Raw genomic sequence first — 27,393 nt, forward strand, 5'->3', positions numbered from 1 at the left:
TACCTTACGAAAACATTGATCAAAACAAAGATAGAAATCTTCATTTCTAAAACCCTAAAATAAGCTTTGAGATCGTATTTAAAATTTTGACTTCAGTTAGAAATGGCTTTGTGGAATCGGCCCTGATGGAATTCCGTGGCAGGTGCTTCTTTCCGTTATTGTTTGTACAAACTGAGTCCCTGTGCCAGATATCTTCATAAGCGTTCTACCACAAGTGCTTAGCGACTTCAGAACTGGCGAATCATGAAGAAGCAATACATTGTACTGGTTGAAATATAGCTGAGTTTGCAAAGTAATAATCTGATAAATTATTTGATTTAATTCTTGGGTTGATTAGGACAATTAGTCAAAAACCGGAACCAAGAGAGTAAAACTACCAGTGGTAAGCAACTGGCCGATGGACATTATTCAGTCCGTTGGTCACGCCAAGATCAACGCTAGTTAGTCAACGCCTCTGTGGGCTGTTTCCCATAACGGGTCGCAACGTTACGCCAGCCTAATCACCATGACGTCGCATACTGTCTTTGGTAATTGTATCAATGTAAAGTTACGGCCCCTTTGAAAAACAGCCCTCTGTAGACCATGTGTATTTATTTATTTATTTCATTGGTGTTTTACGCCGTACTCGAGAATGTTTCACTTATACGACGGCGGCCAGCATTATGGTGGGAGGAAACCGGGCATAACCCATTGAAAACCCACGACCATTTTGCTGCCAGACCTTTCCAAGTAAGGCCGGACAGGAAGCCAGCATGAGCTGGACTCACAACGACCGCATTGGTGAGAGGCTCCTGGGTCATTACGCTGCGCTAGCGCGCTAACCAACTGAGCCACGGAGGCCCCCGACTATGTGTGGTCATTTCCCTTTAGCTTTGAACCGTTCACTTAAAGCAGGTATACTACTACATGTAGAAGGGTTGTTTTTGCAGACATCTGCATACACCTCCATCACTCTGTCACCCTCCACCACCACCCCCGATCCGTGAAATAAATATCGTGCATCCAGATACGCATCACCATCAGTTGCCATGGATTGGCGCTTTGTTCAAAACCAAGCCGTGCACAAAATTTCCCACAAAATTTAATTTAAATGAAAAAAGTTAAGTACGACGTTAAGCCCTAAGCATTCATTCATGCATTCCTCCAAAATCTGAAAAAAAAATTCCGTAAACTTTCCGTCAAACAGACAAATACATGCCGGCAAACTCGGAACCTCCTGTGAATGAATTTGTTGAAGGTAAGGGGAAATGTTTCGAATTTAAATGTTGTCGTATTTGAATTACTGGGAATTGGTGGTGACTCGGGTATCGTAGACGTATGTTTTATAGGCAAAGCTCTTCCTTGGTTATTCTTGTCCTGTTTCTTGAAGCTAATTAGCAACTGACCCATTGCTTTGCGAAGGAATCAGGGGATGCAACACCTTATAAATTTCTGTTTCCTTTTTTTTTGTATTATTATTATTAATGCTGATCAAAACATACTCGGGTGATACGCACATGCAAATTCCAGCAAATGTGCCGCCGAAGCCATGTAAATACTTAATGGTTATAAATAATCTACAATTTTCCTGACACAGATGTCAGCCTCGCAAAATTATACTGTAGATAAATGAATGATGGGTATGAACTACTCTGTAAAGGTACATGGGCCTAAGCCATGGAAAAACGGCAAATCTGGCTATTAATGTCTTTCCATCAGGACTCCATGGCATTTATGAAGCCGTTGGACTGTAACCAACTATAAACAAAAACATCCATCAAGTTATTTTAACAGATCCACGCATTCCTGTAAAAACTACAGGCCCCGATACAATCAAACGAATTTCCAGCCAGAACGTAAGTCATTATCTCTGTTTAAGTCAGTTTTCTGAACTTTCCCTGTCCACATCCGTTGGCCCCCAAAGCCCTCCACCACAGGCGTCCATTCTTTTATCATTGTTTTTTTTTTTCTGATATTTTTCGTTTGTCGTGTTATTGCTTTAGTGTATGATATTGTCTTAATTGTACATGTACATTCTCAAGAAAGGTAATGAAGAGCAACTTGAATGGCAATCAATTATATAGACTGTCAGTTATTCCACCGTTTCATTCTTCACAACCCAGCAGTTACAGTAATGACATATAATAGCTGTCATGGAAAGCGGGAAGGAGTCCGTAATACGCGTCATATAGTTCTGCGACAATAGTCTAAAATGTTCTCGGCTGGACTGTTTAAAAGATCCACCCTTCCAACTGTCATCCAGAAACACGCATTTGGCCAGCCATATGTCAGTATTGTTCGAACAATACAGACCATTATATTCTTCTTGCTGACTGCCTTCTCATATCGAGTGATCAATAGTGAGTTTATTAAGCAGAGTTAGTATTCTACTCCATGTACACTGTGGGAGATTCAAATCAGGTACACGTAGATACATGCATGTAATTTGTGATTGGGAGTGAGGATTAGGTGGAGGCATAATAAGTCCTCTCTGAACAACAAGACGTTCAACTGTAACATTCCGGGCTGTCATAGCATTCAAGAGGGAGCTTTGCAAGAAATAAAAATGCTACATTCCGCGATGGCAGTGGGAAACAAAACTGGCTGCTGTGTAAAATTTGGTATATACATGTATTCTGGGTGGGAGGTGGCAAAGAAAACGTTTCCAAATGTAAAATTTGCTGCATTCCGGAAGGGCTTTTGAAATCAAAGCCTTTTGGCATGTAAAACGTTTCGTCTTCCGGGAAGGCGGTGACAAACAAAGGTTTCTTAAATATAAAAATTGCTATATTCTTGAAAGGCGTCAGCAAACAAAGCTTTTTGAAAGGTAAAACTTGATACATCCAGGGAAGGGGGTACCTAACACTGCAGTCTGACGTGTAAATATGCTAATATTCCTGGAATGTGAACCTTCGCTACCGTCTGGGAAGGCAATGACAAACAACCCTTTGTAAAATAAAAATTTTCCACGGATACCTTCCGAGAAGGCGGGGGAAGCAAGCCTTTTTGTAATAAAAACGTACTACCGGTATCATTAAGAAAGGCGTTGGCAAACAAACCTTTTACTTGCTACATTCCTGGATTGTAAACCTTACCACCTACTAGAAAGGCGGTGACAAACAAAACCTTCTGAACTATAAAATTGGCTACATTCTGGAAGACGGTGACAAACAAATCGTTTTGAAATGTAAAACTGGCTACATTCCGCAAAGGCGGTAACAAAACAAAGCCTTTTGAAATGTAAAACTGGCTACATTTCGCAAAGGCGGTGACAAAACAAAGCCTTTGAATGTTAAACTGGTTATATTCTGGAAGGCAGTGACAAAACAAAGCTTTTGGAATGTTGAACTGGCTAAATTCCTGGAAGGCGGTGACAAACAAAGTTACTGAATTGTTAAACTGACTACATTTGGGAAGGCGGTGACAAACAAAGCTTTTGCAATGTTAAACTGGTTTCATCTTGGGAGGGCCATAGGAAACAAAGGCTTTGGGAACGTAAAATTGGCTACATTCAGGGAAGGAGGGTACAGCATACCTTCATGGAATACAATAAAATATATTTTAGCATTGTGAACCTATTCAACAAATACATGCAAATACATGCAAAGACGACGTGCCTATCTATGGGACACCGCATTTGAATTTCTCGAGACTGGAATGTGGACATTGGAGACTACCTTGACCGCGGATGGAGTAGTTTGGAATGTTTTCACAACGGTGGATGCTTATGGAAATTCGCCACCTATTTGCCAAAGGTTGCACAGAAGGTCAGTAAATTTCCCGACTGTCACTGACTCCCTGCCTGGTTAGAGTTAGCGTTGGGTGGCACTGAGGTGCCTCCGCGCAACCCTACGGCACTTATCGTTCAACAATACTCCGCGTGTGTGCAAATGACACGCGGGAAAGTTTGCGAATACTTTGTCAATCTTTGGTGGTTTATCACGAAGACTCCAACCATAAAATTAAGATACGTTATGAGTTACACTACGCTATAAAATTAATAAATATAATATATTCTTCCCAATGGACAATGCTTTACCTCTGGCACCCTTACTCCGAGTATGCTCATTACATATAGTTGTTCTATATTTCTTTACATTCATCACACAGCAAATAAATTATAATTAATATATGCGCTCAGGGTTTTACGTCGTACTTAGCAGTATGCCGAGGAGTCATAAGGTGTGTGTACATAAATTGTGTCCTCATGATGCCGTCAAAGTCCGGCGGCCCCTAAAGCATCATGCCGAAAGCATCATGCGGAAAACACCAGACATGACATCCAACTCAGTCTCATTATACTGAGACTATGCCAACCCTTCATCTTTCCTTGCTCTAAACTCTAAGTGCTGAGCGCCAAGCAAGGCAGTAACAAGTACCATTTTTTCTCTGTGAATTGAAGTCCAATTCATTATTGCTTCCTCTGAGGTCGTACGTATATGAATGTCTGTTCAAAATCCGTGGATTGTGACGGGTCTCCATCCAGGCTATGCCTGGTTTCGTTGTACCATAATGCTGGTCGATTTCCTATAAGTTAAAGTGTCCTGAGTTGCGGCGTAAAACGCCCCAAAACAAATACATATATACAAAAATAAGAAGTACGTCTATAATAGTGGCTGAATGACCATTAGCTCTGAAAAAGAAATAAATCAATAAGATTTTGCTTTGCTTTCTTAGAAATAAATGCCTTGGTGTGGATTATAGAATGTAACATGCCCAGAGTAATTTGATATACAACAAAATAATTCGATATTTTGAATTAAATTATCTGACATCAGCAACAGCCATATATTCATTAAGGCTACTGACTAATGATGAAGTAATGATAAAACATTCCAAAGTATTACTTTCTCTGGGAAAAACTCGTCCTCCAGACACCCCCAGGACAATTACACCTACGGCTGTTCTCAATATCATTTGTATAATCAGCGAACTTACAATCAGATAAACTAAAACGATAAATGAGCATGCTGTACAGTAAAACATTGTAGTCCTAATTGCGCTGGGCATTTCTTGTTAGTCAGACATTGATTTTCTTTCTAGAATTGTAAGTGAGCTGGTATCTGCAGTCTATATACAGGCGTGTATACATGGGGATCGCGACGCGATGTGCGATCGTATAGGCGAGAATTTGTGAGAGAGGCGGTGCTCAAACCACGCAGTGCTGGGAAGACGACAAAACAACACATGATTGGTCGGCGGGCGCTAGGTGATAACGAACCTTTAAGAGTGTAGCCGTCATAACAGTTTTCTCGTAAGAAACGTTCAATTGCACAAGTCTGAAGGCAGCAACGAGACACATTAGTCAACGACTGTGGAGAAGGCTATTTAGGTTACTCTCTCGTATAGCAACGATGCCGTGAGTGTATAGGTTAAGTGTTTTCTGCAGAAATTTGCGTCCGCATCAAGAGAAGCCCCAAGGGTACCTTTAGTTGCAGTTTGTAAAGTGCTCCTTACTCCCTCAAGACAGTAAATCCGCTGCTCTGCTTCGCAAACTAGCTTGAAGGACATGCTGCCAGATACATGAACTTTTTCGGCATCGTTTGAAAGGTAATCGCGGTAGTGTAGATCTTCGAAAACGTCTTTGCGAGCCTCTCGTGGATATTTTCAGTACTTTGGACATACCCCTTGCTCGGCCAGTCAAACGGTCTGACGGATTTCGTTCCAAGTTTTGCTACAAAATCACAAGTCCCGTTTTTCATGCAGCTCCTTTTCAAGCTTACAATAGGATTATGGTATGTACCTTTATTAAGGATTCTCAAAGAGTACTCCGAGGTGAGTTGTTTGTCACGGTACCGTCACGAACTACCATTATCGTGTTTAGTGACAACTTTCCTTCACATGTTGTGGTGAACATCTAGCTTTTGGGCAGGGTCACTGCGACTGATATCAAAATCAGGAAAGGATACTTTTATTTAATCAAAGTTTCCTGACAAACTTTATATTGCGTTTATAACGGGTTACATACAACCCACGGCGAGGTCATTCTTATTCCATCATAGGGAATTTTTGTGAAAAATCAGGATGGCTTCTGATGATGACGACGTATCGAATTTGGACATTTTCCGGTACGCCCCGCGGAACGTACTTGTGGTCTTGTACGCTGTCTTCTTTCCGCTGATTGCCATAAGTAATCTCTCTGTTCTCTACGTCCTTCTCAGCAGTGCTAAGATGCGGACATCTACAAACATTTACATCACTTCCATCTGTTTTGCCAGCTTTCTCGTCGGTTTGTTTACATGCATTTCCTCACTACACGAGTTGACCGCCAGTGAAGATATCGGTACCTCCCACCTCACGGTTTGCGTTATGTTTGTTTACCTAGAAATCATGGCCATCACTGCGTGTACATTGTCTTTCACAGCTACTGCGGTAGACCGCTACCGAACTATTGTGCAGTCAAACAAACCGCGCTTTTCCCTGAGGGCCACTTGCTGTATTTTGGCCGGAGTCTGGATCGTCGCGCTTTTATATGCCTGTCGTACATTCATTCAGTCTGCAGCAAGTGAGGAACACGAGTCTGACGAAGACACATCCACAACGAAAGACTGGCTAGAAACGAATAAGACTGCCAACGGAACAACGGAAACGATGCTTAAAGAGCATCAAGAACAACGTATCTGCAGCAACTTCCTGGAGGACGAGAGCGACGACTTTATTTTCCGCGTCATAGATATGTTTGTTATCTTTCTCGTTCCTCTGATCGTCATGTCCGTTCTCTACTCGCTGGTCGCTGTCAAATTGTGGGCCTCCAAAGGCCCTACCAACAGCTCGACTAGAGACAAACGGAAAACACTTCGCCTCTTGTTGATCATTGTCGCTCTGTTCTTCTTCTGTTGGTCTCCGTTTCACCTGTTTGAGGTGATCCACGACTCGCTGGAGACCCAAGGGCTGGAGCTGGAGACGGCGTCCTTCTCAGGGGCCCGCGTCTGGTCACTAGTACTGGCCATCAGCAACTCTTGGCTCAATCCCATTGTGTACTGCTATCTGAACAGGAACTTCCGCGTGGAGCTGAAAAAGAAGATACGATACTGGAGGGTGTGTTGCTGTAGGAGCCGTGTTTTCCCTGAGGACAACCAGCAAGGTACTACGGAAACAACACAAGGCAGCGATTAAAATCAGAGATTCTCTCATACACTACTGTAAATGCTCACATAACTTAACACTGCACAAGTTTTATTTATTTATTTATTTATTGATTGATTTGATTGGTGTTTTACGCCGTACTAAAGAATATTTCACTTATACGACGGCGGCCATCATTATGGTAGAGCCCGGGGAAAACCCACGACCATCCTCAGGTTGCTGACAGACCGCACAAGTTTTAAATGATGCGTACTGACAGTAATTTTACAATGTATTTTTGAATGACGTGTCGTTATCAATGGTATGGTTTCTCGTTTGAAGACGTCTCTAAGATTGGATTGTAAAGAAATCAGAGGCCTATTCTACAAAGGCATTTCTGGCTTATGTCAAAATTTGAAATAGGATTTTAATGCTTATTTTTCGGTTTCATAAAGTCAAGTTTTATCCACCTCATTAGTGTTATCTTAAGCCACATGTATCCAAATTTCAACTACCAATATCAAAAACTGAACGTTGTGGAAATATTTTAAATTCTGACCTACGTCACAAATGGTTTTGTGGAATCGGCCCCTGGTCTAAATCAATAAGCAATGATTGGCTTAGTCAGGTTGCACATACCAGTTGGCAGCTTAATTCTGTGTGAATAATCCATGTTAACATTGGCTTGATGGGACCCCAACGGCACGTCCGACGATATGTGGAACTTACGTCGCCATGACTTTCCGGGAACAGCTCAGTTCATGCATGAACCTATCGCAATGTAGCAAAGTCCAAGAGAGATCACGTAGACAATTGGAGATATTCGCACGCTTGTGAGGACGTCCAAATCGCAGAAAAAGCATTTCTGTTTTCTGCTGCAAAGCTGTTGTGCTCGTGCACTGCCTAAGGTGTTTCGTGAGCACACATACATGTACATGTTCTATAAGCACAAATACATGTACGCGTTTCATGAGCAAACATACATGTACCGTTTCATGAGCAAACATACATGTACCGTTTCATGAGGACTCAAAAATGACCTACATGTACTACAAAGTATACATATCTTTAGATCGCTTTGTTGTGGACTGGGAAGAGTTTGTCAGTTCTACATGGTACAGCACCAGACATTTGTATTAAATGATTCTTAATTGTAAGTAGTACAGTTTTCTTGGAAAGCACTCAAACCCAACTAGAAAGGCAGGTTTTAGGCATAACTGTATATTACCTTGCTATCATCATAAGAATGAGAGCCTCTGAGCTGTCTAGCCTTAAACGGATACTCCGTCGTTGATTATTGGCTGTTGTGAGAGACAGGCAAGCCCAGGCAGGGTTGATTTCCAGGTACAATACCATTTAATTGAAAATCGTTCAAGTGTGACAAAAAAATACATTTTCACACCGGATGTCCTGCAGGTCAGTTATCATCAGTTCAGTATCCATTTAGCTCGTTACCCTTATAATTAAGGCATATTATTAGTTGGACGCTCCAAAATATGGCTGTGGCAAAAACGTATACCACAAAACAGATCATTTCTAGGAGAATACAGTTATGCTTACGGTGATTGTGCAAATGTATGTGTGGGCCTGAAAACTTCAAACTCGGTGTTTAGTGAGGCAGAACTTCCACATCAAATCACACTTATCACTCCACTGTCTCACACCCAGTCATGCGTATAAGGACCATCTTATCTTTCCCTGAGTCTCCTGCATAGAGGTATTAATAAATAAAGGTAATGTCAACTTATATAGCTTACAGTCCATTATCGGTAATTGATATACGACTTCGCACTGCAGCAGAGCTGAATGGCACTAAGTTAATTCTCTGAGAAACGCTTCTTATATGTACATTGCATACGCTCGATGTCTTTTGGTGCATGTTGTAAACTTTGTTTTTCACATGGAGCTTAACATATTATAAATTGTATATTTGCCCAATTATAAAGGCATTCATGTATTACAAATTTGTAATTTTGTTCATTACAGACGTACTGTATCATGTTGTTTCTTGTATGTCGAGAATGGATGGATCCAACACCTCCGGTGTCCCACCACCCCCACTCGTAATAACGTTACTTTTCTTTCCATTCCCGGTGAAAGCAGTTGTGACGTCATGACGTCATAGAAAGACTGAACATTTGTTACCAACGTGTGGGGCATCCGGTTAACCTATTTGCAGCAATACTGCTTATGACTGGTCAATGGCGTGTTTTTGATTGAAAGGTTGGAAAGGTCTATTATCCTGACATTAATGATGAATCCCGTTATGTATAGTATATGGAAGGTAATGTTAGAATGAATATTTTACTGTGTGGTCAAAGAGAGGGAATGTAAGGCATATCGAGCTCATGATCAATTTCAGTCAATAGGTCCAAAATAAGATTTCCTATACAAGATCGATTGTGAACTGGCACCAATTGCCTCTGCTCGGTGCTCAGCACATGAAACAGTGCTCAGAGAACAATCTTTTCCTTGCCAACATCAGCATGGTTTGGTGTCATATTTGGTGTCATGCGTATCGTGCCTCTCGGAGGCAGAACAGTAGAGAGCATTCAAATCGTACTAGTACATTTTTGGCGCCCCGAATTTTTTGATGCATTTAAATTAAAAGAAAACTATCAAATATTTTTACGCAAAAAATTGGGCTTACCCCTAATTTCTTGTCACCGCTTCAAAAGAGCGGAAGGATGTCTTTTCCCCTTCGTTTAATAAATTTGATACCATGTGGATCCCGAGATGGATATTGTCTATTAATCTTCCGTTACACATTTCAAAAAATATTTTATTTATTTATTGATTTGATTGGTGTTTTACGCCGTACACAAGAATATTTCACTTATAGCTCACTCGGCAGCCAACATTATGGTGAGAGGAAATCGAACAGAGCCCGAGGGTACGAGAAAATAACGACATACCATGGTAAAATACGGGCAAATTGCAGCAAACACGCATTTTTAACCAATCACACATTTGCACACGATCACAATGTGCCCCGAAATTCTACAAGTCCGGCCACCAATTTCACATAAAGATATTCCACGTCATACTTCTCAATGCGCATGTACGCTCCCGATAGCCTCGTTTTACACAACTACTAACACCATTAGCCAAGGTCATTGTATGGTGACGGTGACGATGCAGGAAGCGAAAAAATAGATAAAGAAAAGCCTTCATTTCTATTAATACTTGACGCGTATATATATATATCTTATTTTTATCCATTTGTGTTGAAAAATATTGATTATATGTTTTTTGGACTAAGATTAGTTGTGAAAATAATGTTCTATTGGGATTTTTTTACCGTATATTATGTTCTAAAACATATAGCTGTGCAAAATATATTCACTCCAGTGGCGACCTGGACAAAGCTGTCGTTGTCTTCCTCAGCAACCATGGTGACATGTACAATACACACTTACAAGGTAAACCGAGAGGTTGTTCATAGCGGAAGGGGAATTATCAGTACAAGATCGCCCGCCTTTACGTTGGCTTTGGCGTGGAAAGTCTCCTCTATCGTGTTGCCGTACATGTTTACTAGATGCCTACATACCGTCACATTCTTTGCATCTAACTACCAGAAATATTTAACTTGTAGTATCTGTGGTGCTCCTTCGAACAGCGATGCCGTCTTTTACGACGTTATACTCAATGTTACAAGCTTATTCTCTTTAGCGGTTTGCTTTCTTCTTGGCTTTTAACATCGCTGTTAAGATTGATTCCGACATCAATCGACGGTTGTGCCCCTTTTAAAAGTTCTACACGTGTTTCCTGTTGCTGATGTGAGAATAAACTGGTAGGGGATAAGCTACAGTAATTCTACACGGTAACGACCCGACCCTTCTACCTCCTTCCGGTAAACTGAACCCCACAGTGCATTATGAAAAGTAACAAAGCTGAATTTATCGAATTTTTCGTAATGTTCAGATTCTCAAGTACTACAGATAACACACATGTGTTATGAAGTGGCAATTACATCAGGTGTGATTCGGTTAAACCTATAATGTGTTAAATGTCTTTACGGTTACCTATTGCACGTGATTTTTTTTTAATCAAACCACTCTGTATTACTGTCGAAAAGCGGAGCCCAAAAGGAAGAACGTCCTTTTAGACATACTCATTACAGCGCATGCGGCGCTCTTTAAGTTAGATGTACATCACTTTTACCACTCGCAAAAATCTTGATCTTCTCCGAGGTGATTGGGGTAACAGTGGCGAGGGAGGAAAAGAAAACCCTGTGTTTCTAATCATTTTTATACACACACATTCTCTTTGTCTAAAATATGCACAGCATGATTCTAAGCAACACCTGTGAAACACTTTTATTGCAGAGTGCTAATTATTTATTTATATATTTATTTCATTGGTGTTTTACGCCGTACTTAAGAATATTTCACTTATACAACGGCGGCCAGCATTATAGTGGGAGGAAACCGGGCAGAGCCCGGGGGAGGGAGGGGGGGGGGAACCCACGACCATCCGCAGGTTACTGGCAGACCTTCCCACGCACGGCCGGAGAGGAAGCCAGCATAAGCTAGACTTGAACTCACAGCAACCCACATTGGTGAGAGACTCCTGGGTCATTACGCCGCGCTAGCGCGCTAACCGACTGAGCCACCGAGGCCCCGAGTGGTAATTATAATTTCGCACGACATTAGTGCTTATATGCTAGGCTTAAGCAAGCCTACAGACTCTACGTACAGAGACGTCCTACAGACTCTACAGGTAAAGCTTGTCTGTGGCGATGATATAAACTGATCGTAGAGGGCAACCCATGCGCTGTAAGGAGTATGTCTTGTTGTTTATTTATTTATTTGATTTGTGTTTTACGCTGTACTCAAGAATATTTCACTTATACGACGGCAGTCAGCATTATGGCGGGAAGAAACCGGGAGAGCCCGGGGAAACCCACGACCATCCGCTGGTTTTGTCTTTTCGAGTTTATATGAATCACACCATGACATCAGAAAGAGTTGACTTACTGGTGGTCTCCGAGAAAAGAAGATTGAAAGCATAGCAGCTTGATGTCAATGAACCTGTTCGTTGTTAGCAGATTATACGAGGGTTTATTAGTGCTTATATTTCACATCGAATTCTTTGTATATTTTATACCTACACTTTTAGTGCGGCAAACACTTTATAACTAAAGTTTTTTCAAGGGAAACATGCTGTTACACTGAAAATGACCATTTTAGAAAGAACAGAATCTTTCCCACAAAAGCAAATTTATTTTACAGGAGAAATCATCTTTTCACAAAAGGAATGTTTCAAGAAAAGCGGACTTTAAAAAGGCAACCACATTCCGCTTTAAACGTTGTGTGCTCTATATACTCATTTCTTTTATGTTGAATTTCTGTATAAACCAGGATTCTGCTGGTGGGCTAAGCATCCCCAAGACCTGGCAAGTTTGCATTGTTTAATTGTGATGCTTTATGCAATGCAGTTGGTTAGCGCACTAGCGCAGCGTAATGACCCAGGAGCCTCTCACCAATGCCGTCGCTGTGAGTTCAAGCCCAGCTCATGCTGGCTTCCTCTCCGGCCGTACGTGGGAAGGTTTGTCAGCAACCTGCGGATGGTCCTGGGTTCCCCCGGGCTCTGCCCGGTTTTCTCCCAGCATAATGCTGGCCATGGTCATAAGTGCAATATTCGGCTTAAAACACGAACCAAATAAATAAATAAATCAATAAATAAATGAAATGTATCAACCATACAACAGTTTCACTGATTCTAGACCCATGGCGTCAATATTTTAACACAGTTCTGAGTAAACAAGATGATGTCTCGCTGGTGTGTCATTTCATACTGTTGAAGAGCTTACATGAACAGTTAGAATAAAACCTTGAGTGAGGTAAATAGACAAGAGGCTGTATTTCACCGGTTACGTGTGTTCATTTGCAAACTGTCAATCTGTCGTCGCTGCCCGTTTCAAATTGACTAGTATGTTTCACAAAAGTAAAACTGTCTAGAGCTCAGCAGGATTACTACAGTCGGCTATGTGGAACGGTCCGCATCAGTCTGATTGACTGAATTAATTGCTAAATTTTATACAAAATATAGATATATTAAAATACCATGTATAAATAACAGACTCCTTCAGTTGGTTTTCGACACTCCGACAAAAAGAGATCGGGTGGGTGTTTTTCTTTTTTTATTTTGAGCAGAGCAAAAGAAAAAACCCACAAAAGATCTCGGTTTCTGTCAAAATAAGCCAATGGAACGCAGTGCTTCGCGCTTTTGTTGAAACATTTATGCATGTGACACTATCACTGGATGATTATCCCCGGCCATGACATAACTGAGTCGGGCCCCGGGCCCCGACATAACTAAGTCGAGCCCCGAGTCAATAGCCAATGGCTGCGCGGCAGAGAGAGGCGATTGCCGGCTATTTGAGTTAGGACTGCAGGTTAAACAAACACGACATATGATCTGTGTTAACAATGGATTTGACCTAAGTGAGAGACATGGCTACGTCTACTAGACCTACGGTCTGAACGCTAAGGAATCCTTCGTCGTCATTCGACTGAAAAGTTGTTAGGTACGACGTTATACACCAAGCACTCACTCGCAGGCTCCTTATAGCACATGCGTCGCTCTCGACGTTCACTTTACATCACTTCCGCCGGCATGACCACTAGCACAATTTGTGCTGGGTTTCTTAACGACTTCGAGGTCACTCTTTGATTCTAATACTATTGTATATCACATACATTTATCTAAAGTAAACATAGCATTATTCCAACTAAAACCTGAAAGAATTTTATTCTTGATTTCTATTAAATATTTCCTCGACAATGACGCAAGTGGTGAGGCTAGGGGTTAATAAGCTTATATGCCAGACACAGGCTCCACGGATCTAGCAATTTTTGTGGTGGCAAAGCGATCTTTCAGAGCGGCAAGGAGTAGGCCTGTAGTCATACACGTGAAGGTACATGAGAAAGCAATAGCCTACGCATGCGCTGCATGCCAATACTGGTATAGTGTACATCCACACAACGAGAACATAAACATCCTAACGATAACCAACGAACCTGAAGAATTTGTAACCAAGGAATTTGTGTTTCCTTTGAGTATTTTACCAGCTACACGGAGCAATTAAAGGCAATGAGCGAGCAGACACTTTAGCTAAGTTGTTAGATACGTAGGTACTACGAAGGAAATAAGCTCCTCTGCTGTAGGTTGGCTACTGAATAATGTGTCACTTTAAAACAGTATTTCTGGGGAAGATAAAGATGCTCTCTTTTAATATAACCCCGGTCTTTTCGTTCTGGAAATAAAATGGCGAATCAAAGTGTGGAAGTTAACAGTGCAGGCTTCTCTCAGAACCCTTCAGTTTAAGTATTATCTACATGTCAGAATTAATCGTCATGGTATTGGATTATACGATATATATCCGACTGAGGTCTGAGGTCTGAGGAATGAAGTCTGGGGACTGAGGTCTGAGGTCTGAGGTATGAAGACTAATGACTGAGGACTGAGGTCTGATGTCTAAGGACTGAAGACTGAAGTCTGAGGACTGAGTTCTGAGGTCTGTGGACTGAGGTCTGAGGTCTCATTTTTTCTTTTACACTGTGATAAGTATGCTATCCAAAGAATAACTTTCACTCTAACTCAAGCCTTCCTCCAGACCAGTAAGACACCATAAAAAAGTTTTTAAAGCTACTTAGTTTTGGAATGCATAAATGCGTCTACTCTGTCGACGAGGGACTAATTTAATCTTTCTGTTCTATGCTCTGCTGAAAAACACTTAGTTTTCTGAGACGTGAAAAGTGGCGTTATCCGTGTTAGCCAAGCAAGGTTCCGTGCAAACAAAGAGAAAAAGAGAAAATAAAACATTTGAAGCCAAAGATTTTGGCAGGGTTGGTTTTCTTTTGTTGCCTTGTATGGTCTTTGGTCGCGGTGGCCTTGTATTAGATCGTCTGCAAAATAGTAGATGATTTTTCTATTTGCCATATTTTTCTTCCACAGTCAATCGTTTCAGGAATTATTCGGTGCTTCGTATGACAAAGCGACACAGTTATCCGCTTTTAATTAGACCATTGTATATACATGACCAAATCCTCCAACTACATGGTTGGCAAGGCCGGTTTACTCCACCAATAACAGACACACTATCCTGGAGCTAAAACTTCTTAAGCACGGTGTTCATCCACAAGCCTCCTGCTAGTGAGAAATATTCTGACATAAATCCCGTTCAAACTATCCAACATTGTTCAACTTTTCGTTGACTTAACAGCAAGTTTAATGCAGTTGAGTTAGGTTGAGTGTCCAGTTTACACTACAAATCATGTAGCTCATTTGGTTAGCGCGCTAGCGCAGTGTAATGACCCAGGAGCCTCTCACCAATGCCGTCGCTGTGAGTTCAAGACCAGCTCATGCTGGCTTCATCTCCGGCCGTACGCGGGAAGGTCTTCCAGCAACCTGCCCTGCCCGGTTTCCTCCCACCATAATGCTGACCGCCATGCTATAAGTGAAATATGCTTGAGTACGGCGTAAAACAAAAATCAAATAAATAAATAAATACAAATCATATAAGTCAACATTGTCCAACACTGCTGTCGTGTGTTGAGCTTTCTCTCTAATGCATGAGACACAATAATTTTTTTCTTCCTTGTCTTTGTAATCTTTAGAGAGAGTGTTGTACAGTCAACGGTATTTTTCACACTTCTGTATCAATGAAACTTTCTCATCCTGAGACCAGTTTCTCTCTTTCGCCTATGGTGCCGCCAATTTGCCCAGGTCACGTGCCTTAAGACGGTCACGTTATTTCTACACGCCCCATGATTGGCTACTTTCACTAAACTTGACTCGATCTTCCAGGAACCTGCGCATTGTCGTGGGTTTTCTCCGGTCTCTGCCTGGTTTCCTCTCACCATAATGCTGGCCGCTGTCGTATAGGTGAAATATTCTTGAGTACGGGGTCAAGCACTAATCAAATAAATAAATAAATAAATCAACTTGACTCAAGTTGGTGACAAAAAAATACACATGCATATTTCCGATTCAAAAATGTTGGATGGTGTTGATTGTTGTTGAACGAAGCTGAAGAACCCGTCCACACTACTCAACATGGCTCAACTTGTTGACTCAACTTTAAGCTGACTCTTGTTGAGTCAATAAAAGCTGAGTGGTGTTGGATAATCTGGATTGGGCTTTATACAGGTGATGAAATGACAAGCCTAACTTAAAGATGAATTTTCATTTGATGGATTTTTACAAATGAGACTTTCTGTTTTGACGTTACCAACAAATGCAAGTCAGCAGGGTATCGGAAATGTTTGAAAATACTGAACCGTAGTAAAATTCACATAGTTAGTGAATACGAACTCGACGGTTCGGGTACATGCTACGCTTTGTCATTTTTATTTTCAAATAGTTTTGTGGGCTCAGTCGGAGAGTTTATAGTCGCTTGTCTTTGAAATTTTCTTCCTGCTTGCAAGAATTGATTATCCAAAGATGGGTAAAAATGGATTCGACGAAAATTTTCTCCCAGTTACGAATAAAATTGCTTAAAGGAAGGTTAAAATACCCTCTTGCTGCCAAATTTATAGAACAACAATTACGCGAAGATTGGAAAAGAAATATCAAGAAAGCTTATCTTTCTGACAGCAGCGTGTATATATTATGTCTCTAAAAGGTAAAAAGAGACCGCAATTTGCGTCTAGAAAACAGCTGGTGTATATTGTATAACTGTAAGTGGCCACCTGTCACATCGGCTCAGGCTCGAGTGACTCAATATACACTCTACGTGCAGATCCTAAAACCGAGTACTCACGAAGGCGAACGAGTGTTCATTGGTTTAGGTGCACATTGAGATGTGTTTTCATGAATATTCGCATAAATTAGACACAGACTACAGAGTCTTACCTATCCAACGAGGTAAAAACTACATCATTAATTACCGGCGTCACAGATCACCCATGAGTGAATGATGAATAGCCTCTATACTGAAAATCCAATCTCTATCAACGAATTGGGTAAAATGTGGCCCGTATTCATACGCCCGCTACGTTCAGACACAGTAATGACAACACCAACATGTTACGGCTTACAAGAGTACGGTCGTTACTATTGGTCATTGGTCAACAGAGGTTCATGGAGTAGAAGGAAGCCAACCGGCCTCTGCATTGTAATTCTAGAGAGTTAATGAGAGTAATTTTAATTTCAAAAAAAAAAATAAAACTGGTCGTGTAACGATGGCAAACATGTATTTATTAGCAAAAAGCCTTCTTTCGACTTCATTTCTTTGCTGAATTCACACCTTCTGTCGTCAAGATGTCCCTGCTGACGATGATCTTACGTGGAATACGTCATGTCATGTATGGACTGTCGATTAAGCTGGAGGTGTGGGTAAACAGTTACATAATGGACACATGGCTTCAGCGAAGACCAAACACTCCATGAGAATGGTGATAACACACTTCCATACTGACGCTATATTGTTTGCCGGCGAGTTCTTTATTACGTGTAATGTTCGGTTTTGAGGGATTTTTAATAAGGCATGCACGAGCATGGGAAATCATATCAATTTCTAGAACAGAATCTATATTTTCTAGATGCCAGTTTGGCTTCGTCTGACATGTACGGCAATGATGGACTGTAGCGCGACACCCAGTTCAAAACGTATAATCAGGTTACATAAAATTAACACTCGTTGGAGTACATGAGAGGTAAAAATCTGATTAATGATATCCAAATGTGAAATTTCTCAGAAAATATGCAGATCTGGACTTGAGTCTACATTTCAGCCCATTTTGCACAGCATAACAGACAACACATTAAAACAACCCTCAAAGCAGATGGGATATGCGGAACACAATGTCAAACCTACAAACTGAAATTATATCTTATCTAGTGCTATGTCCTACACTCTTGATTTTGCTTGCATAGGGGGGCCCTAACGGTTAGTGGTCAAAACAAAGAGCCCTAAGAGCGCAAAAAAAAAAAAAAAAAAAACAAAAGCGGAAGGTGAAAACGCAAAAACAACTTCGCTCTCGACCTTAAAAGAAAAGCGGGCATTTATACAGCGCACACCTTAACTGAATGAGCAGTACTTAAGGTTAAATAAACTATCTCAATTTTCTGCCAGCATTTGAGTATTTAACAGTTAAACTTCGAACACTTAGAAGTCTCCTTTAAGATACCATTTTAACAGATTACATAAGTCATTGTGCTTGGGTTTGCTTAGTAAATATTCAAGGCGTGGCATTCCTGACAAATTCTGACATCCTACACCAAGCATGTATGCAAGATATGGCCCTTTAATGCATCCCATACTCTTCTTTTTAGAGTTGGCTTCCGCAGACCTTCAATCAACGATTATCACATTATATCTATGCATTTAGTTGAGACAGGAAATTCACGTTAATTATAAGGTAGGGCTAAAACATTAAGGACAGTGACGTCACAATGAATATCCAGGAGGAGCAAAGGATGTTTCTCAAAAGACAAGTCTAAACATGAAGGGACTTCAAACGTACCTCAAATCTGCGAATTTTGTAAGCAATGATGATGTTTAAAACCGTTTTTCTTTCTTACGAAGACATAAAAACATATAATTCCATTGTATAGCATTTTCATTTAAAGCTAAGTCCACATTTTTAACATGCAAATAATCGAAAACACAAAACTGCAAGGCAAAAACCTGATTGTATACATGTACGAAGAGAAAATCCGAGCGTAAAGCTGCACTATCTTCGTATATTCGAGGTTTTCTTTCGCACTTTCGCGTCGCAGTTTTGCTTTTTCACCTTTCATGTTTTCGATCTTTGTTTTCTTCACATTTTTGTCTTTTTGACGTCCATAAAAAATATAGGATTACAGCCCTTCTGACATGGTGTGCCCCCTAATACTCTGTGCGTTCACAAGGCATGTTGGTGACCAAGATTATCCATCGATAGGCTGAGAGATGACAGCTCATAAAGTACTATGTTTTAAACAATTTTACAAGAAATTGTTCTCCTGTTAGGAGAAACCACACAGTAAATGAAGACTGCAAGAAGCACTAGGTTTAAAAGATGCTTTAATACCATTGGTTGATGGCGGAAACGTGCATTTCTATATGGCCTTAAGCCAGTCTCGTCTCATCGTCTGGATCTCCACTTAAGATAACAATACATGAAAACTTGTCGGGCACAGCACGTCTTTCAGGTAGAGTTTCTTGAGTGCCCTTCACAAAATTTTATTCAGAACGCAAAGTTTGCCGTGTCGCTATATAGCAATAGCAGTTCCCACTGCTCTGTCGCCGGAGGCTGGGAAACTGAGATTACGTGTTACACCAATTATCCCATAACTGTAAGCTATATACCAGTAGTTGACTTTGTCAACAGAGCATTGTTCACCGCCAAATTGGATAGGCTGGTTTATTTGTTTCAGTACAATATGGCTATTTAGTGTTGGTGAACTATCGACTTGCTCAGTAACGTGGACAATACAAGATGTCAACCTGACAACCGTATGTAACTCCATTCGAAGGTCGCTTCAGTCTTTATCATTGGCAAAAAGTCACAAGCGTGTATTGTGCTTAACAATCACTAGATAACGACGATCTCACGAGATCTGTTCATGTTCCGGGAATAAACCTTGGAAAACGGTGGCTTCGTTACAGAAAGACAAAACACAAAAGTTTTTTTTAATGTGTCAGCTGGAGAGCGTTGCAAGTAAAAATACTAGTGTAATTAGTTAGATACAGAAGCGTGTAGTTAGATAGACTGTGGACCAAGTGGTTTACAATACTAGCGATACATTACAAGCAGTCTGGAGGAGATAATAGCAAATACGAATAACACGATAAAGAGATTATAGGCAGCATGTTTGATTCGTTCATAGCTATTAACCCAATTATCCTTAAACAAAAGCCATATCATCATCTTACCTGTGTGGTGTCCGACGCATAAATGATTTTGATGCCCTATTGTTTTAAAAGTACCAGTCTAAAATCGGAACATTTTTGGGTTGTCGTTCGAAACTCTCCATTATACCACCAGCATAAACAATAGATGTTTTCTCTTCTGTGATATCAACTGACATGCTTTCTACTATTTTATCATCAGTGTGTTCGTGTTTTTCATCGTGTATTTGATTGGTGTTGTACCCCGTGGATCTACTCGAGGATATTTCATTTATATAACTGCGGGTAGCATTATGGGAAGCATTATGGGAAGAGGAAACCGAAGCATTATGGGAAAAGGAAACCGAACAGAGCCTGGGGGAAACCCATGACCATGAATTGGTTTGTTTTATCATCAGTGTGTTCGTGTTTTTCATCGTGTATTTGATTGGTGTTGTACCCCGTGGATCTACTCGAGGATATTTCATTTATATAACTGCGGGTAGCATTATGGGAAGAGGAAACCGAACAGAGCCTGGGGGAAACCCATGACCATGAATTGGTTTGTTAGTGCTTTTAATACCATAGTTAACACACTTAAATACAATAGCTGTATGATGTTCGTGGGAAGATCTGGGAAACATCTTTAAATGGTTGTTACTATTCCTCGAACTCTAGAATGTGTGTGCCACAGAGTGATCGGATCATTGGTTGACGGATTGACAACACTGTTGATATTTGAGGATTGATGTTGCAACTGGAGGGAAGTTCAATGACTGGTACCAAGCTGAGCCTTTCCTTACCGTGCAGAGACAAGTGTTATCGACCCTGTTACAAATTGGTACGTGTTGGTCAGAATTCCTGGTTGGTGCTTGTATCGAGTAAATTGAAGGCATTATTAACTCTGTAGGTAAATCACTAGAATATATATCTTATCATCAATGTGCCCGCCCCAGACCTCTTCGTGATGATCTGTGACTGGGATTTATTTAGCGTAAGACACACTTTTACCGACCAGGATAACGCTGTCAGATCAAACTCAACGCATTAGGGAGCATCCGTGTGGTATGGAGACTAAATAGGCTTATCAAGCTATATAACTTGGATTCATCGACTAGAATTAAGTGTCTGGCAACGCTAGGTAAACTAGCCTCTGACAGGTAATGGATTATCAAGATAGATAAAACCAACAGCGCCGCTTTGAGCTGGGTGCCGTTATAGACCCATCATTGATGTACACTCTCGCTGATATAGAACTCAGTAAATAGAGCCATTATATCAAATCAACTTGTCTCTCTGTCCTTTCATTAAGCACTAATTTTTCCACTCCCTCCGACTTGACGTCTCGATTTGGTCTTAGCTGCTTCCTCTTCGTTATACAACCTTCTCAAAACGCTTCTGTATAGTATATCGAGCCCGGTCATCTCCAGTCACTGTCTAATCGACGATATAATCGACCGTGTAGGAAGAGTTAGCCTTTCTGCACTGAATAGACAAGAAGAAAGTTGTTCTCGACAAGAGAGTGCCGATGAGGGCTATATTGACGTGGAGAGGACTAGTTGGGCTATGAAGGGACAAGGGCCGCAATTGTTAATGTGCGCAAAGAATGTCAAACCTGCCTAGGAATGCTCACATGTGGAGCTCTCCTGTGCTAGAGTTAGTTTTCATCATGCAAAATATCAGGGATATCAGGAAATCAGTCATGACGCGCTTTCATTCCTGTTCTTGAGAAACCAGTCAAACGTGATAATGACCATACCCAGTGTTAGAGCAACAGTTATAGTTTGCTTTTAATTGTTATATAAATGCACATGTACATGTAAACAAAATTATAAATTATGTGTCGAAAATGGAGGCTTACTGAAGCATGTTCAGTTGTACAACAACAACGCCTGTGTTAAAACTCGTAGATTTTTACGTAAACTCTATGAGACTGATTGACAATCATTGATACATGTACATACGGAATACATATTACACGATGTCGTGCCCTCATGACATCTTTACAACTTGAACTTATGTCTCTAGAATATGTGTGTTATATCTACTCGAATTGTTTTATTATCTTTCAGTTATTGACCACTCAGCGTGCTTCCATATCAAACACTTCATTACTTCAGAACTTTGCCTGGTTAACTAATCTGTATAGCTCTCCGGGGGGAAGCAGCATAGAGAAGATATTTAGATGTTGTTTTTTTTTAATTAGATTTTTTTACCACACTGTTCCAGTGAAGAACATTTTTGCTCTTCTCTACAGGGATAGTTATCATTTTTCTTATTTCTATTACATTGCAACGATTATAAGGATAACATTATATTGCACTTGATAGTAATATAAATTCGTATATGTTTTATAGTCATTGGTAAACAAATGTATTTGGCTGTTAAGCAGTTAAACACAATATTTTAGTACCAACTTCAGGTTTTTTCTGGAAAACAAGATGTAGGCCATTGAAAAGAAATGTCTACTAGCGTACAAAATCTGCAAACCGTACACTTCCGTTAGATGTCTATCACTGCCGTCCAAATAGAGGGGTATATTAGGGTTTTAAACAAAGGTAAACGCAGTTCTGACACTGGCTTACATGTTTGCGGTAAGTCCCTAAATTTTGCTAGCATTTATATATAGGTGACGTGCCTTAGGATCGGATATCACCTAAAGATGACGTGCAGTGCAATCAGATATCATGGAGAGAAATGTGCCGTACGATTTGATATCGTCGGGATGTAGCTTGCTGTAGAATTGGATATTGCTGTTAGATGATGTATTATACAATCGGATATTCCCGAGAGATAATGCGCTGCATTAGGATTGGATATCCCTTGGAGAAAGCGTGCCGTTTTATCACGAAAATAGTTTATCAAACATCATCGATAAAAAGTAAGATCGCGTTTGGTGTACTTAGGCTTATAATTCGCTTTCAACCAAAGCTATTGTTTACATGTGTGATCCTCGAGCGAACGTTGTATTGTGGGAATTTTTACGCCTTCTCATTTGCATGATAATCGTTGGTTGGACAATTTGAACCACTAACGAATTTCCTTTTACAGTTTTTTTAAATGACATTTTTTTTTTTGTAAAATATAGGCCCAGTAGATTTTCTTAGGAGTCAAATGCAACTCATTTCAGAATTTATTTCTGCGGTATGTAAAGTACTACATTCTGATTTGGTAATCGCTTTTTGCGTAAAAGTCTAATATGAGTGTCTAAGCACCAGAAATCAGTAGTAGAAATGTACTAGAAAATATCCAGGAAGTCCACACTTGCGTTTTATAGTCACAGTTGATAGCGTCCAAATCTGATAAATACGGAGTATATGTCGTATTTAGATAGGTGTCCTGAATATCCTTGACGTACTATAATTTCAGCACTGACGAAAAACTTGTACTAGGTTGACGGTTATATAACGATTCGCCTGATATACGGACAGTCAAGACTAGTAATACATGAGACAAGAGTGCTTGTAACAGTGGGATTATATTAGCTCACCAAAACTTAGCTCATGGGAATGACACGGATATTATCAAAAGTTTTGCTGTGTGTATTTCAACGCACTACTTTTTTCCGTTTGATTTTCTCGGGGATTACTTTTCGCACAAGGGATTTGCTGTGTTAAGTTTTTTGTTGTGCCAACGACTGGAAACGCTCTCCGTTTAAATGCTTATATACCTTCAACTATATGAGTAACCCCGATGTTTAGGTATTAGGATTTCTAAAGGGCAAATTAGACTTAGAAGCCCACATCCTGTTTTCGCGCAGAAATATACGGGCGAGAAGCCACAATAACAGTCAGCGTTCACGCTGTGTAAACAATCATCTTTCTACTTTAAAAGAAAACAATGGATAAAATGTATGTGTCCATTTAACCTTTTGAGTTCTTGCTAACTCTTGCTGGCTTCTTTTATTGATCGAATGACCATAGCTGACTGCCAAGACTTTGTAAAGCGCTTTAATACTACGTTGACTTTACCAGATAAACACTTCCGGTCGCTTCTGGCAGACTATCCACTGTCCAGGTCATCCAGTGTTAAATTTTGCTCCGTTAAAAGCCTGGCAACTCTGTCCTGGTGCGCTTTACAACTGTTACTGTTACAGCGCTCAAATGTTGTCACGGCACTCACCATATTGGTAGTTGAGCCCAGAGCGGAGGCAAAAACTAGAATGTATACATGTACGAAGAGAAAATCCGAGCGTAAAGCTGTACTAACTTTGCATTATCGAGGTTTTCTTTCGCAATTTCGCGTCGCAGTTTTTCGTTTTCGCCTTTCATGTTTTCGGCCTTTTTTTCACATGTTCGTATTTTTGACGTCCTCAAAAAGGTATAGGATTATAGTCCTTCTGTCATTGTGTGTCCCCTAATACTCTATGCGTTTACAAGGCATGTGGGTGACCAAGGTTATCCATGGACAGGCTGAGAGATGACAGCTCATAAAGTACTATGTTTAAAACAATTTTACAATAATTTCTTCTTCTGTTAGGAGAAACCACACAGTAATTAAAGACTGCAAGAAGCACTAGGTTTAAAAGATGCTTTAACACCATTGGTTGATGGCGGAAATGTGCATTGCTATATGGCCTTAAGCCAGTCTCGTCTCATTGTCTGGATCTTCACTTAAGATAACACCACATGAAAACTTGTTGGGCACAGCATGTCTTTCAGGTAGAGCTTCTTGAGTGGCCGTCACAAATGTTTATTCAGAACGCAAAGTTTGCCGTGTCTCTATATAGCAATAGCCGTTCCCACTGCTCTGTCGCCAGAGGCTGGGAAACTGAGATTACCTGTTACATCAATTATCCCATAACTGTAAGCTATATACCAATAGCTGACTTTGTCAACAAAACATTGTTCACCGCCAAATTGGATAGGCGGGTTTATTTGTTTCAGTACAATATGGCTATTTAGTGTTGGTAAATTGTCGACATGCTCAGTAACGTGGACAATACAAAATGTCAACCAGACAACCGTATGTAACTCCTTTCGAAGGTGGATCCAGTCTCTATCATTGGCAAAAACAGTTACAAGCGTGTATTGTGCTTAACAATCACTGGTTAACTACGATCTCACGAGATCTGCTCATGTTCCGGGAATAAACCTTGGAAAACGGTGGCTTCGTTACAGAAAGACAAAACACAAAAGTTTTTCCGTAATGTGTCAGCTCGAGAGTCTTGCAAGTAAAACTACTAGTGTAGTTAGATAGATTGTGGAGCAAGTGATTTACAATACTAGCGATACATTACAAGCAGTTTGGAGGACAGTTGAGATCTATTATCCCAATTATCCTTAAACAAAAGCCGTACCATCATCTTATCTATGTGGTGAGCGACGAATAAATAATTTTGATGCCCTTTTGTTTCAAATCGAAACATTTTTGGGTTCTCGTTCGAAACTCTCCATTATTCCACCAGCATAAACAATAGATGTTTTCTCTTCAGTGATGTCAACTAACATACTTTCTACTATTTTATCATCAGTGTGTTCGTGTTTTTCATTATTTTTTTGATTGTTATTTTACGCCGTGGACGTACTCAAGAATATTTCATTCCTAAAACGGCGGTCAGCATTATGGGGAGAGGAACCCGGACAGAGCTCGGGGGAAACCCACGACCATAGGTAGGTTTGTTAGTGCTTTTAATACCATAGTTAACACACTTAATTACAATAGCTTTATGATGTTCGTAGGAAGGTCTGCCAGCAACCTATGGATGGTTGTCTTCCTCTTGTTCTGCCCTGTTTCCTCCAAGAGCTGGAGTTGAACTCCTGGGTCATTGCGCCGCGGTGGCGTGCCAATTCCTCGGCCACGGAGACCCCGAATGATGCATTGATAGTTAGGATAAAGTGTGTGTATCACTAAGTGATCGGATCATTGGTTGACGGATTGACAACACTGTTGATATTTGATGATTTATGTTGCAACTGGAGGGAAGTTCAAAGGCTGATACCAAGCTGAGCCTTTCCTTACCGTGCAGAAAAAAGCGTTATCGATCCTGTTACAAATTGGTATGTGTTGGTCAGAATTCCAGGTTGGTGCTTGTATGGAGTCAATTGAAGGCATTATTAACTCTGCAGGTAAATCACTAGAAGATCTATCTGATCAGCAATGTGCCCGCCCCAGAACTCATCGTGATCATCTGTGACTGGGATTTATTTAGCGTAAGACACACTTTTACCGACCAGCATAACGCTGTCAGATCAAACTCAACACATTAGGGAGCGTCCGTGTGGTATGGAGACTAAATAGGCTTATCAAGCTATATTACTTGGATCCATCGACTAGAATTAAGTGTCTGGCAACGCTAGGTGAATTAGCCTCTGACAGGTAATGGATTATCAATATAGATAAAATCAACAGCGCCGCTTTGAGCTGGGTGCCGTTATAGACCCATCATTGATGTACACTCTCGCTGATACAGAACTCAGTAAATAGAGCCATTATATGAAATCAACTTGTCTCTCTGTCCTTTCATTAACACTAATTTTTTCCACTCCCTCCGACTTGACGTCTCGATTTGGTCTTAGCTGCTTCCTCTTCGTTATACAACCTTCTCAAAACGCTTCTGTATAGTGTATCGAGCCCGGTCATCTCCTGTCACTGTCTAATCGACGATATAATCGACCGTGTAGGAAGAGTTAGCCTTTCTGCACTGAATAGGCAAGAAGAAAGTTGTACTCGACAAGAGAGTGCCGATGAGGGCTATATTGACGTGGAGAGGACTAGGTGGGCTATGAAGGGACAAGGGCGGCAATTGATAATGCGTGCAAAGAATGTCACACCTGCCTAGGAATGCTCACATGTGGAGCTCTCCTGTGCTAGAGTTAGTTTTCATTATGGAAAATATCAGGGATATCAGGAAATCAGTCGTGACGCGCTTTCATTCTTGTTCTTGAGAAACCATTCAAACGTGATAATGACCATACACAGTGTTAGAGCAACAGCTATAGTTTGCTTTTAATTGTTATATAAATGCACATGTACACGTAAACGAAATTATAGATAATGTGTCGAAAATGGAGGCTTAGTGAAGCATGTACAGTTGTTAAAACTCGTAGATTTTTACGTAAACTCTGGGGGTCTGATTGACAATCATTGATACATGTACATACGGAATACATATTACACGATGTCGTGCCCTCATGACATCTTTACAACTTGAACTTATGTCTCTAGAATATGTGTGTTATATCTACTCGAATTGTTTTATTATCTTTCAGTGATTGACCACTCAACGTGCTTCGGTAACAAACACTTCATCATTTGAGAACTTTCCCTGGTTAGCTAATCTGTATAGCTCTCCGGGGTGAAGCAGCATAGAGAAGATATTTAGATGCTGTTTTTTTTTAATTAGATTTTTTTACCACACTGTTCCAGTGAAGAACATTTTTGCTCTTTTCTACAGGGATAGTTATCATTTTTCTTATTTCTATTACATTGCAACGATTATAAGGATAACATTATATTGCACTTGATAGTAATATAAATCCGTATATGTTTTATAGTCATTGGTAAACAAATGTATTTGGTTGTTA

At 40.5% G+C, this 27,393-nt stretch overlaps 1 protein-coding gene across 1 annotated transcript; it reads left to right on the plus strand.

Moving 5' to 3' along the window:
- Positions 1 to 6,003: 6,003 nt before the first annotated feature.
- On the plus strand, positions 6,004 to 7,095 carry LOC135463962 (neuromedin-K receptor-like). The gene has a single exon (XM_064741432.1). The coding sequence runs from the start codon at positions 6,004 to 6,006 to the stop codon at positions 7,093 to 7,095; it is 1,092 nt and encodes a 363-aa protein (XP_064597502.1).
- Positions 7,096 to 27,393: the final 20,298 nt, after the last annotated feature.

The sequence above is a fragment of the Liolophura sinensis genome, chromosome 3, assembly GCF_032854445.1.
Source record: "Liolophura sinensis isolate JHLJ2023 chromosome 3, CUHK_Ljap_v2, whole genome shotgun sequence".
Taxonomy (NCBI): domain Eukaryota; kingdom Metazoa; phylum Mollusca; class Polyplacophora; order Chitonida; family Chitonidae; genus Liolophura; species Liolophura sinensis.

Coding starts and splice junctions, on each gene's coding strand:
- LOC135463962 (XM_064741432.1), top strand. CDS start 6,004: ATGGCTTCTGATGATGACGACGTATCGAATTTGGACATTTTCCGGTAC.